The 12,730-nt window shown below is 51.4% G+C and overlaps 1 protein-coding gene across 1 annotated transcript in view; it reads left to right on the plus strand.

Annotated features, from left to right (window-relative positions):
* The first annotated feature begins 4,055 nt into the window (after positions 1-4,055).
* PCBP3 (poly(rC) binding protein 3) overlaps positions 4,056-12,730 on the plus strand; it is a 41,991-nt gene continuing 33,316 nt past the window's right edge. Inside the window, exon 1 of the mRNA XM_010566984.1 lies at positions 4,056-4,121. Within this exon, the coding sequence (XP_010565286.1) occupies positions 4,056-4,121 (66 nt within the window). The remainder of the gene's footprint in view (positions 4,122-12,730) is intronic.

The following is a 12,730-nucleotide window of genomic DNA, read 5'->3' on the forward strand; positions in this document are numbered from 1 at the left end:
CTCCATGCTCTCTGCAGACCTTGGACCCCACACAGGTGCCCCATGGTCCCAAACACAGGGGCAAGCAAGATGCCCTATAGGCACAGACAGTCAAGTACTTGCAGGTGAGGGGAAGCTGAAGTCCACCTTAGCTGGCTGAGTTTGCAGGAGAGGCAGGCTGGGTGTTGGAGCAGGCTTTTTATTTTGGGGGGGATGGTATGTAGTAGGGGATATGGGAGGACCTGCTGGTAGTTGGGATGGTAGGATAGAGCAGCATGCCAGGGTCCTGAGGGGGCTGCTTCTGCATCTCCAGCCCAGAGTAGGCGCAGAGATGGGGAGTCTCTGGGCAGGGCTGCTGAAAACCTGAGCAAGCCTTGCTTCGAGGGGCCCTTCAAAATGATTCCTGGTGTGATCTGCTGGTTTGGGCTGGGCAGCAGGGCAGTGTGTGAGCTGGGGTGCACTGGACACCCACCAAGGCACTGCCAGGGGCATCCCCTATGCCTAGATGCTGCTTTGGAGGGCCACAGATGTCCTCAAGAGCAGTGCTTATTGGATCACTGCCTGAGCGAAAGCAGGGGAGTTGTCATGGCCCCATGGGACCAGGCACAGGACCTGCTGACATATGGAAGTACCCATCAGCTCCCCTCCGAGGCTGCACACAAGCAGGGAGCCACACACATTTTGTTCACCTTTGCATCTTATTGATGCCACATGGTCAAACCCTCTTCAGAGAACATTTGGCCACATCTCCATGATTCCTCCTTACCCACTCAAGATTAAACGCTGTGAAATTTTGAGTCCTCTGGAATGAGGTGGCTGAGTCCTCCAGTACATGTGGGTGGCATCAAGCTGAGGGTGCTGCCGAGCCCCTGGGGGGTGCTGTCCTGCATGTGGTCCCTGCTGCTCAGGGTGCTTGGTGCCTCTCTGGGATGAGTTAAGGATGTTGAAATGTCATAGTCTACAAAGGTTGACTTTTGGGGGGACTGGCCACATCAATGTGTTGGAATTCATTGCATCCTGGGGTGCTTTTATCTGGGAGCAATAGGCATGATTTTGCTGGTATCTGGACATGTCTGCCACTCTGCTGTTCACAGGTGGCTCCTTCAGCATCCTGGGTGACCCCTTGTGAACATTGCTGACCAAATTTGCTAATGGGACCTAGTCCATGAGAGCTAGCAGACGAGCTAGCCATGCAGGGATGGAGCCGTGCTCTCCACTGCCATGGATCAGGAGATAGAAAGCTTTTGGTGTGATAAGCTGGCTGGTGTCTTTCTCACAGCACCAATGCATGTTTCACTGGAGAGAAACAACCAGGAAAAAAAATTGACTCCTCCGCTTGTACTGCCAGAGCAGACACAAGGTGCAGGGGCTTTAGCAGTGCTGGAGAGAGGATTTGGGAGATGATGGTGAGGATGACAGTCTACCAGCAGACCAAAAAGTTGCTTGTCCATAGCTTGTGATGCTGCCTTTTAAGACAACTCCTGACTGTCTTGCATTGGTCATTGATGAGCAAGATACCGCTGTTGTGTAATGTGGGGACACAGGCAGCTGCCACAGCCAGTGCCTCTTTGGCCATGGTGGTGCTGCTGGATGGCTGTGCCTGGCAGAGGTCTTCTAGAAACAGCCCCACAGGAGGTGTCGGGGGATGTTTAAGCAGCCACGGTCAGGATGTGCTTTGCAGTGTTGAGGTTTCTGCTTGGAGGCAGCTTTTTGATTACGCGAGGTGCTCTTGTACCCATGCTGGAACTGAGGTTGCCCCCAGCATGGCACTGGTCCTCTGGGAAATGCAAGTGTGTCCATACCTGGAGGTGACCTGCACCTTAATAGCAGAGAACACGAGTTAGGTGGCTAGAGGAGCATGCAACTCCTCTGCGTGGTTTGCACACCTGCTCTTGTGCATCTCAGGGGGCTGCAAGACATAGAAATAGCAGTTTTAGAGACTGGCTTACAATTCTGCACCAAACATTTAGAGGAAAAAGCTGTGCTGGAAGCAGGAGTTCCTGTGCATGGGTGTGCATGTGGCACACAGTGCAAGACCATAGGGTTGTGGTTGGGATTTTACCATGCAGCATGTTGGTTTAAGGGTGGAATGGCTGTAATGTAACAAGAAGCAGAGCTGCTGGGAGATGGACCAATATTTGATTAAGAAAACTGCTGACAAACTCTTTAATGACGCATTTCCTGAATGCTAAGCCTTGTCTTGGAATGAACTCAAACCTATGACCTAGAAGACAAATAAAAGTTTCGTTCCTTGTGAATTCATGGGCTGCGTTGCTGTGGGTCACTGCTCTGCACCCGTGTGGGCAGTGGTGAGGCAGGATGTGCCCATGGGCTGGGGTGGAGGGGCTTGTGCCTGCACTGGTGCTGGGGAGAAAAAGGGGGGTTTCCTTGCAACCCTTTGTCCTTCCTGCATCCCGAATCCTTGTCTGAGCCCCCTTGTTCCTGTGTATTTTGATGAAGCTGGTGCTGTGGTCAGGGTTTTTCCTTCTTTTTCTCAATACTGAAATCAGTGACCAGAAGTTTGTGCTGATTGGCATAAAAAATTACCAAGGCTTCCTCTGCTCTGGGCTGTTTTGCCCTTGTGCTTCCCTGGATTGTCCTCGGCCATGGCAGCAGTGTTGGGAGGATGCTTTTGTGCGTTCTCAGGTGGGGGGGCTGACGGGGCATGCTGGGGTGCTGAGATGTCATGCTGTCTTCCAGGTCCTTCCCTGCTGCCTCTGCTGCTGACCCTCAGCCATCTGCCCCGTGGGATCCCCAGCCTGCCCTGCTGCCCCTCCAACGGTGAGTCACAGTTCAGGTTTTTCATCCTTTCCAAGCTATTTGGGCTTGGTGGGGGTTTTTGTTCCCTCTCTGTCTTTTGAGAGTCCATGGGGAAGGATGTTACTATTGTGACAGTTAATGGGATTTAAAATTTATTTTCCTTGTGTAGGGTCAGTGGAGAGTAGTGAAGTTCCTCAGGGTCTGTTCTAGGACCTGTCTTGCTTGCAGGTGACACTACCTCGGGATGCAGTCGCTACCTTGGAGGACATGGCTGCCATTCAGAGAGGCATATAGGGTATTGTAGGGAAAAAACATTAATTCTGAGGGCAGTTGGTCGCTGAGAGAGGCTGTGTAGTCTCCATCCTTGGAGGTTTACAAGCCCCAAAGGGATAACGTCCTGGGCAACCTGCTCTGATCTTAGGGCTGACGCTGCTGTGAGCAGCAGGCAGGACCAAAGACTGACCTCAGGGGGTCCCATGGGCTCCCCCCCACTGACGGGCTCCTTCCCACAGCAGTGGCATCAACCCCTCGAGCCCAAGTCACTGGGGATGAGCACGGTGGTTGCTGAGTCACTAGGAAGAGGAAGGTTTCCCCTTATAACCCACAAACTGCCCTGGCATGTCAAGAGCAGTGCCAAGTCCAAGCAATGAGTGGGGCCTGCAGCTCACCCACCCTGCCACCCAAAGAATATTTTGGGCGATGGAGAGCTTTTTCTGCCCTCTGGCACTCAGCTTATTAACGGCTCAGGCTGCTCGATTGATTTTATTGACGGGTAATGCATGCCCCAGTTAACTTATTGGGAGCAGCAGCAAAAATAAAGCAATAAAAATAACCCAGCACCCATGTCACTGAAACGTGCTGGATTATTTCCATTGTGGTTTGATTTCTGGATGAAGCAGACCCCTGGCTCGTGCTCCCCCCACGGGGGCAGTTCCCACAGCTGGACTGCTGGGCTGTGGTCACCTGGGGGGTCTTGCTGGGGTCATGTCCCGGGGACCCCCTCCTCCACAGCCCAGCTCTTTGGATGACTTCACTTGGTTCATGGATGCTGGGACAGACCCTGCCCAAACCTGCTCTAAATGTAGAGAAAAATATAGGCATGGCTTTGCTGCCTGCCCCATAAACAACCTGGAGGTGATGCTCCTGATCATTTTGACCCGCCCAACCCAACCCACGTTTTATTTCTCTCTGAAATTCACTTTTCCTGGATGGTAAGTGGCCATCAGGTGTCCTTCCTCTGCACTGTGCCTAACCTCTGCCATGTCCTGGTCTGCAGGCTCGTGCCGCGGACCACCGGTTTCCGCCCCGCACTCAGCATGCCCTTTTCTAGTGCAACCGGACCCTCCAAGGAATCACTCTGGAGCTCGAGGCCAACCTGCAGGGTAAGGTAAGGCAAGCTCAGTCCTTTCAGCTGCACCAAGGTCTCCCTTAGGCTATAAAACGCCTGCAGGGAGGCTGTGGTTGGGCTCTGCAGAGAGAGGTACTGTGGCACTGCAGGGACCCGGCTCCGTGTGAGGGGCAATGCTGCGGGGTGGGCAAAACAGGGAAGGGGTTTTGCTCCCTGCACAGAGCAATCCTGCTAGCAGGGCTTCTATGAGAGGTGTGTTTTGCTGCTGGGGCCTCTCTCTGCAAAGGGGCCAGTGCAATCATGCATCCATGCAGGCCTCCCGTCCTGCTGCCTCTGCCCCCGTTGCACTTGGCCGCCTGCTTTCCACCACGGTGGTCACAGGAGTCCATTAAAACCACCTAAAGAGCTAAGCTGGGAAGTGCGTAGACAGGGTCATTTTCATCAGCCACTCTGCTTTTGTTACTAAAATAGATCTGCTTTGGCCTGGGGCCATCGTGTTGTCCCAGGCATTGACTATCACAAATGGACGGCGGGGCAACATTTTCCATTAGTGAAGAGGAGGACATGCGTCTCCGAGTGAGAAGACAGCTCCATAAAGCAGAAACGTTGTAGTGACAGACAAATCCACCTCTCTTCTCTCCCTTTCCTTTTAAAAGTGTTGCTAATCCCTGTTTTCTGCACATAAAACCCTGGGAGAGACCGTCCAGAGCAACACTCTATACCTGCAACAAGATGGTGCATTTTGGATAAGGGGATAGAGGTTTCTCAGAGGAGCTGCAGGTGACCCAGTAAGGTGCAGCAGAGGTAGAACTTGCCCAAAAACCTGCAAGGAGCCTTGTCCATGGTCACTGGTGACGCGGTGGGTACTGGTTACGCCTGTTCTTGAGGATGCATCGTCTGAGGTCCGGGACCATCTGCAGCTCCTGTGTGCTATGGGCAGCCTCTTACAAACACATCCATCTGTAGAGGGGCTTTTGCGGGGGTGTAGGGCAGCTTTGTCTTTTCTGCTGGTAGCCTGAAGGCCATGAGCTGAAGGAAGATGCACTTGGGAGTACATCCCTGGAGGGCCCTGCCTCTTCCCAGCTTGCTGGCATCTCCTTGAGCACAGCAGGTCTTGGGGAAGGGATCCCCATTGCCAACCCCAGGAAAACTGGGACATGTCTTTGCTGGGGGAGCTGAGTGTCCAGCCTGGGATGAAGTCCCTAAACTGTCCTCCCACAAGCGCTCATAACCTAAATCTGTCCAGGAAGTGCATTCTATTCTCTGGCTTTAATGAAGACCGTTTTCTGCAGTAAGTGGTTATTAAAGCATCATTTGGATGAACATCACAACATCCCACAGCTCCCACCTCCCTCCAGAAAGGTCTCCAACCTATTTCTCTGCCTTCCCATGCTCCCTGTCCAACATCTCATCCCTTCTCCCAGGCCTGTGCCCCGGCCCCTCTCCCACATCCTCAGGCAGGAGGGAACCCTGGTGCCCAGCTCTGTGCAAGCCAGCAGCTTCTGGCTCAAAATGCAAAGCAAGGTGTGGTTTTCATTTTAAATGCTAAGCCCTCTACAAGGCTGTCTTGGACCTCTTGCCCCATGGGATTTCATCCTTTGAACTCAGAGCTGATGCTCTGCGTGCAGTATCATGACTTTTTTATAGAAAAACTATAGGTGCAGGGGACACCTGGAAGAAGACTCTGGTTTTGGAGACCACTTGGCACTGGGAAACTGCTGCTCCTCCATCTCACATCCAGGCAATGCAACGAGTGGTCACTGCTGATGCTGGGGGCTGGAGATGCTGTGGGCTTAGCAAGGTGCTCGGGTGGGAAGTGTCCATGCTGGCAAGGGGAAAAGGCTGTGACACGAGGCTGCGGGGTGGTGGTGGGGACATGCCTGCCAGTGGCAAACGATTTCCCAGTTTGACCCTTCTGCTTAATCTGAACTTGAAGGTGAACGAGCAAAGCTAGTGGCATCGATCTGGGATGCGGCTGATGAGTGCCGTGCCCTGCGGAGAGCTCAGCCCCCAGCGTCAGGTCCCTTTCTCACCATTTTTTTTCCTGCCTCCCCTTCACGCCTTTCCAAAGCGATCAGTCAGAGTGGGGCCTGGCGTGGCACCCCACGCCACTGACCTTGCTGGGGGCCAGGGAGACACCATATAGGTGCCTGCGGAGAGCTGCCCCACTGTCTGAAGGGCTTCTCCCAGCCCCAGCCGCCTCTCCACTGCCGGTAAGCCTGGCGTCTGCCTGCCATCAGCTCAGAGGTGCAGGGAGGCACATGCTAAAGGCAAAGGCATTGGTACTGATAAAGCCCATGCTGTGTGCCTCTCAGGAGGCACATTTCTCATAGGTAATGAAGTTGTCTGCCGAGCCGCGTGCTGATTCTCCTGACTCAAGGGGTCCAATGTCTTAATGAAGTGTTTAATTCAGACTCAGCTTGCAGGGCAAAATGTAACTTGAAGCATCTCCACACTGGTCTTAAATCTTTAGATAAAATGCTGTATGAACTGGCAAATTGTATTTCTTTGACCCATTGGGAAACAAAACCTGAGCATAGGCTGGAAACCTAGAAATTGCCTTGGCTAATGTGTAGAAAGCTTGGGTTTGGGGGAAAGAAAGATGATATGCCTTTCCTCAACATCTTCCGTGCTTTAGCCACAGATTTTCTGCAGCTGAAAATAACAAACCATTTTAATCTAAGTATTGCTTGTTCTGATCTTTTAATCCAGCTTGCTTTCTATCGACAGAGTGGCCTAAAATTATTTCTCCGCCTGCCTCTCTATTATATAATTATTCAGAAGATTACTCGGGAATGAGATTTAGCTGGGCATCACTGAGGAAGGATGAGGGGGCTGCAAACGGGGAGCTGCAGGGCTGGAAGGTGGGGGGGGGTTCTTCTCTCCCTTTGCACACCGGCCATCACAAAATGTGGGAGGGGAAAGCAGCGAGCTGAGTGCTTTTGGCTGAGTCCGTAGTTTGCATTTGAGTATGGCAGGTTTCTTCCTTAGCTTGTATTTGTTGGACTAAAATGCCCCATCATCTGGCTGGGGGCTGGAGAATTGTGACCCTCCAAGCCAGAGGGGATTTCAGGTGAAGCCCTGCACTTCTCTGCACCATTTGGGGCATTTTATGGCTGTACTTCTGTCTTTGATAACAGCATGGTGAGACAGTGCGGCCTTGGGAAGGACCTGGAAATAGGGACTGTTCTCCTGATGCTTCTGGTCCCTCCCTGTGCAGAGCTGTGGGCGGGGAACAGCTGCAAGGGAGAACCAGCATCCAGGCTGAGTGCCGGGTTGGGATGTCGAGGAGATGCCAAGAAGGCATGGAGGTGGCCAGAGCTGTGCTTTTTCACCAAAGGCCAAGCTCAGCTGGTTCTTCGAGGAGCCTTAGGTGGTTACACTTAGATAAGAAGGGCTCAAGCCCTTGGATGATAGGATGGCTGGGGACAGCTGCTCTGCAGAAGTAACTTCACTGAAATTCAAAGGCAGATGCCAGGGGTAGTTTCACTTGGGGCTTTCCATTGGCAGGGGCAACGAACAGGCATATTGCTGGCACAACAAGATGGCACAGCCGAGGGATTTGCCAGGTGGAGACTCAGACTCAGGTTGCCAGAAAAATGCAGCTCCTGACTGGCGTGACCCATGGGCTTGAGCTTTGACAGAAAAAACAAGATGTCTTGGGCTCCAAAAATTCCTTTTCCCTTCCCCAGACTGAGTGTCCTGACACTGATGGGCTGGTACCTGCGGTTACCAAGGGAAGGCCAGGAGCTGCTTGGCCTGTGGACGATGGCTGGCTGGGATGTGGTGGCTCAGAGCTGCTGTCCCCTGGGAAATACAGAGCTGGGGCAAGGAGGGACCCCCAGTGGCAAAGTCAGACGCTGAGAGCTGTGGCTTGTCTTGCCTTGCTGCATGGGGCCTTGGGGACACTTCTGGGGCAGAACATCCCCACAGTTGTGCTGCATTTTAGGTTTGGTGAGTGTTTGGGGGGAGACACTTTGAAATGCCCTTTGAGCCTGGCATGGCCATGCGGTGGTGGGAGCAGGCACTGCCTGCCTGAAGCATGCCACGCTCCCTCCATTGCACTAGGTCCTTCTTCTAAGAAAGATGTTTCAGCAGACCCTCTGCCTCCAAAGCAAGAGACTTTTCGTCTCTTGGAGCAGTTGGTTGGTGCAACCACTGTCCATTAGCTGGGAGGGCTACAGAGGATGGGATCAGCCTGGGAGGGGTCAGGAGCAACACGGGGGCACAGGATAATCTTTTTTTGGCGATGGAGCAGTTGTAGCACATCCCCTTCCTCTGAGGGTCAGGGAGCCAGCTGAGCTCTGGGGTCTGCAGTCAGGGCTTCAGCCTGGTCCTTCCCTCTGCAGCTGCTGCCTCCGAGATGGAGGGTTTAGCACAGCCCATCGCCAGCAGCCAAATGTGTGTTGCAGTACGCCTTCCTCTCCCTCCCGGAGGCTCTATCCCTGAAGTGGGTGGGCAGGCAGGCACCGCTCTGCTGGTACCCTGGTAAAGCATCTTCAAATTTCCCCCTGCACACAGGCAGCGCTCCGGTGCTTATCTTGTACCCGAACTCCTTTCTCCTTTATGTTGAAAGCGTTGGCTGGTTCGCCCTCATTGCCTTGAGGCAACCCGATTTGCTCAGTGGCCTTTAAAAGAAAAAAAAAAAAAAAATCAAAGCCCACTGAAATGACAAGAACATCAGCCATGGGTGCATCCCCCTTTCCAGCAAACCGAGGGATTTGGGAGAAAATAGGTCACGTGGTCTTCATCCCATGCCACGTGGTGGACCTCCCAGGGCCAATGAGGTTCAGAGCCCTCTGCGCTGTACAGCGAAAAAAATCACTGGGATTTTTTTTCCCCCGTAGCATTTTTCATCCTTTCCAAACGTGAAAAGACTGGCCATCTGTCCGGACCCCCCTCACACCAAATCGGCACTAAAGCGGCTCTTTGGGGAAGGTAAGAAGATTTAAAAGATTGTGTTGGTGGAAGACCACCTGCCGCATGCAACTTTTCTTATCAATAAAAATCAGGGAAGTGTCATGAAATGAGTCAGGTCTGGGGCTCCAGTATGGGTTAGAAGAGCTCTGAACGCTTAAGAGCCGTCTTAAGTGAACGTTTTGTAGAGGAAATTTAAGTCTGTGTTGGAGGAAGGTGGGATTATGGGAGAAATAGGTGCGCGAGCAAGGGGGTTAGCTTAAGTTAACATCTGCTCCTTAAGTCTCTCCTATAAGATATTTGAAAAATATTTTTAAAAAATTGTTTTGCAAAACATTTTTGCAAATTTGTTTTGAGAAATTGTCATTCTCTGTTATAGTATGCATTATGATGATAAAATTCAATTTCACCTGTGTCTTGCGGCTAATGCTAAAGATTGTATTCCTCGGTAGGGAAGCATCCATCTCTGCATTAACCAGAATATTCAGCCATTCCTAATTTGTGTGATTTACAGTTCAGGCTTTGGACAGTGTCATTTATGTATGTGCTCGGGTGGGAATAACACAAATCAAATTGCCTTAAAGAAACTGATAAAAAACTAACATAGATGTTAATCACGTCTTAGTCTGGCAACATAATAAAACCCCCAACCCCATTTGATTTAATTTTTACCTTTTAGTTCTATTTCCATTTTTTTTTTTTTTCTTTGTGCCAGGGAAATTTGATTTGGAGAGAGGAATACCTTTTATTATAAGGCTCACTTTGTTTTCTTTTCGGTTTGCCTTCAGATACCCATTTTACTCAGGGTGGCTAAATTCCTTCTGATACCATCGTATTTATATTTCATTTTCTTTGGTTATACCATTGCTTTATAAGTAGAAAAGTGAAATATTAGTTGCAAAGGTTATAGAGGACTTAAATGCTGTTGAAATCAATCCCAAAATATCATCTCCTTATTATGAAGGGAAAATGTTCTCAGATGTATTTTTCTTGTAATCTGAGTTTTCTGGGATAATGTAATTTTAATGTGAACCATATTAGAAAATCTTATTTTGTTAGCCAGAAGTCACGTCTGGCTTAGAAATAAACCAGAAACAGTGGATCAAGGGCATTGTGTTTAAGTTTCCATAAAATGATTGACCTTTGTTTTGACAGATGCAAAGACAGATGCTAGCCTGCATTTTGATACAGAAACCAAACCCTGAAAACCAGCAGTTTTTCCTAATATCTGGGGGTTTGCTTTTAATACAGAATTCCAAAATAAATCAGTAATATTTCTGAAGATCTTACTCTCAGACTTTCCTTCTCTTTTATGGATTGATTTATATAAACATTTTTAGTATTCTCAGATACAAAAGCAAATTTGAAATTCTTTCTTCCTGAGAAATAACTGTAAAAAATGTTCTTTTAGTTTTGCTGAATTAAGAGGACATTTCTTTCTGGAGAAAAGTAGTCATTTTGGGGTGGGGAAAAAGGGCTACTGATCAAGACCAAGGGAAAAAAAAACCTCTTTAAGTGGTTTCAACATTATTTTAAAGTTCATATTGCAATAGGCGCAAAATCAGCCTTCAAAATGCATTAGAGAAGCTGTGGGATTTTAGTGCATAGGATCAGAAAATACGAATGCTGTTAGAATCGGTGGCATGGGATGTGCAGAGTGGACCAAGAAAACCACCTCCGCAGTGGAGAGCACTGATTTGAGGTGGAAGCGAAGGGGACCTGGGCGCCTGCATGGGGACATGCTCACCACCTTGCAGGATGCTCTTTCTGGGTAACTACCAATGATGCTTCTACCCTCCCTGGTTTGGTGGTCCCAGGACTGCTTTTCTGAGGCGGTGATTATTTTTTTCCTCCAAGTCAGACACCCGCTTGGAAAATGGGCATTTGCTGTGCAGCAAGTGGAGAGGGCACCTTGCCGGTGGCACGCTGCTGGCCAGTGTGGCTCCCTGTGACAGGGGGGCTCATGCCTGGCACACGGGGACGAACTCGATCCCACCAGCGGCGGAGCACTTGCAGCCCCAGCTTGGATCTGTAGCGAAGCGACGTGCCTGCTCTTGGTGAAGCAGAGGATGCCTTCCTGGCCCTGGGGCATGCTGTGCAAGGTGGCACCTCTGGCATTGAGCCCCCATTCCTGCAGTGCAAGGGTGGGTTGCAGCCTGCATGGCTTGAGTTTGCCAGGCCTCTGCAGCTGCTTTTTGGCCAGCTGAAATGGAAAGTGAATTTAAATGCTTCACCAGTGGGTGAGAGTTGTTTCCATCCCTGTAGTGAGCTTTTTTCAGCTTCTAACTGAGTGCATCCATCCTGGTGCTGCGATTGTGCACACACATGTATCTGGCTTAATTTCTTTATTTTATTTAGGCTTTGCTAAATGAGCTGGTAGCAGGCAGCGGGCGCCAGTACGGGGCACCCCACTGACGCCAGACCTGTTCCATCCCATGGATGCATCGTCCACTGGAGCTGCTGGGGTACCACCCGTGGCAGAGGCAGGTTGGGGTATCGGTGGCGCATCCCACCCTGGATTTCAGCAGAGACCCGCAGCCCCGCGGGGATGGGACCACTGCAGCAGCCATGCCCTTGCAGCCAGGGCCAGGTTTGAGGACAGGGGTGGTCGTCGCCCCTTCCCCAGCAGCCCTGGTTCCCAGCCAAGCAAATTCACCCTTTCCCTTGCCTTTGCATTTTGCTCAGTGTTTAGACCTGAGGTCACAGAGGACCTACCACAGGGAGGAGAGAGGAGAAGGAGGCTTTCCTTGATTTTAATCGGGGTTGAGGTTTAGTTGAAGTGAAAACAGATTGGGAGTGACAGTTTTGGAGCCTGCTGTCAGGGTCTGAGCGTGGCGCGGCGGCAATCCACCCCCGGCCGCTGAGGGCCCCCGTCCTCCTCCTTGCCGGCCGAACCTGGGGAGAGCCACCACTGCCAACTGCGGGATGGGGGCCGTGCAGCCCGGCTCCACTGCCGGCATGGCCGCCGGAAGGCTTTGTCACACGCCGCCCCTGCATCCTCCTTCCTCACGGTGCTTTCAGCTGCGAGCAGCGTCAGGCAGGACATGGCCTTGCGGTGGCCACCGAGCATGGACTCACCCCCGCTGCCTTCTCCAGCCCTGTGCAAATGGATGCTTGAAAAAGGAAGGACGGGGTTAGTGCTGCATCCCGACCGATCTGCTCAGTCCTGACCGAGCAATGCCAGGTTCCTTCTCCAGGGCAGGGATATACCCCAAGGGTCTTCCTTCCCATGTCTCCTATCAGTCTCCCATTCCCAAAAAGCATCTATGGCCAGGGTGAAGGTCACGGGTTTAGGCTTGTGGAGAAAGGCAGAACACTGGATCCAGCCCTGAGCCCAGAGGAGCTGGGATTTATGGGGCCAGGCTGGTCAGGGCTCCCCCACTGGTCTTGCTTGGTCCCTGCGCATTTTGCATGGAGGGGACCAGCAGGATGATGCTGTACCCAGTCTGTCTCTTATGTCCCCAGCATCATGGGGGGAATGGGAAGACCTGCCTGTTACCCCATTCCTGGATCAGGAGGGGCTAGGACCTGCCCCAGGTGCTTTGAGAACTCTAGCGGCGTTCATGACAGCAGCCCCAACCCCCACCCCCCCAACTTTTATCCTGCACAGCATCTACTTTAAAAAAAAAAAAATAATCAGCTAAATCAGTTACTTTTTGTAGAGACTGAGCATGGTCAAAATAACAGGCTCCTTGCCTGTCTTGACCTGGCACCTCCTGTTTGCCC

Source organism: Haliaeetus leucocephalus, unplaced genomic scaffold (genome assembly GCF_000737465.1).
Source record: "Haliaeetus leucocephalus isolate CR32 unplaced genomic scaffold, Haliaeetus_leucocephalus-4.0 Scaffold223, whole genome shotgun sequence".
NCBI classification, from domain to species: Eukaryota; Metazoa; Chordata; class Aves; order Accipitriformes; family Accipitridae; genus Haliaeetus; species Haliaeetus leucocephalus.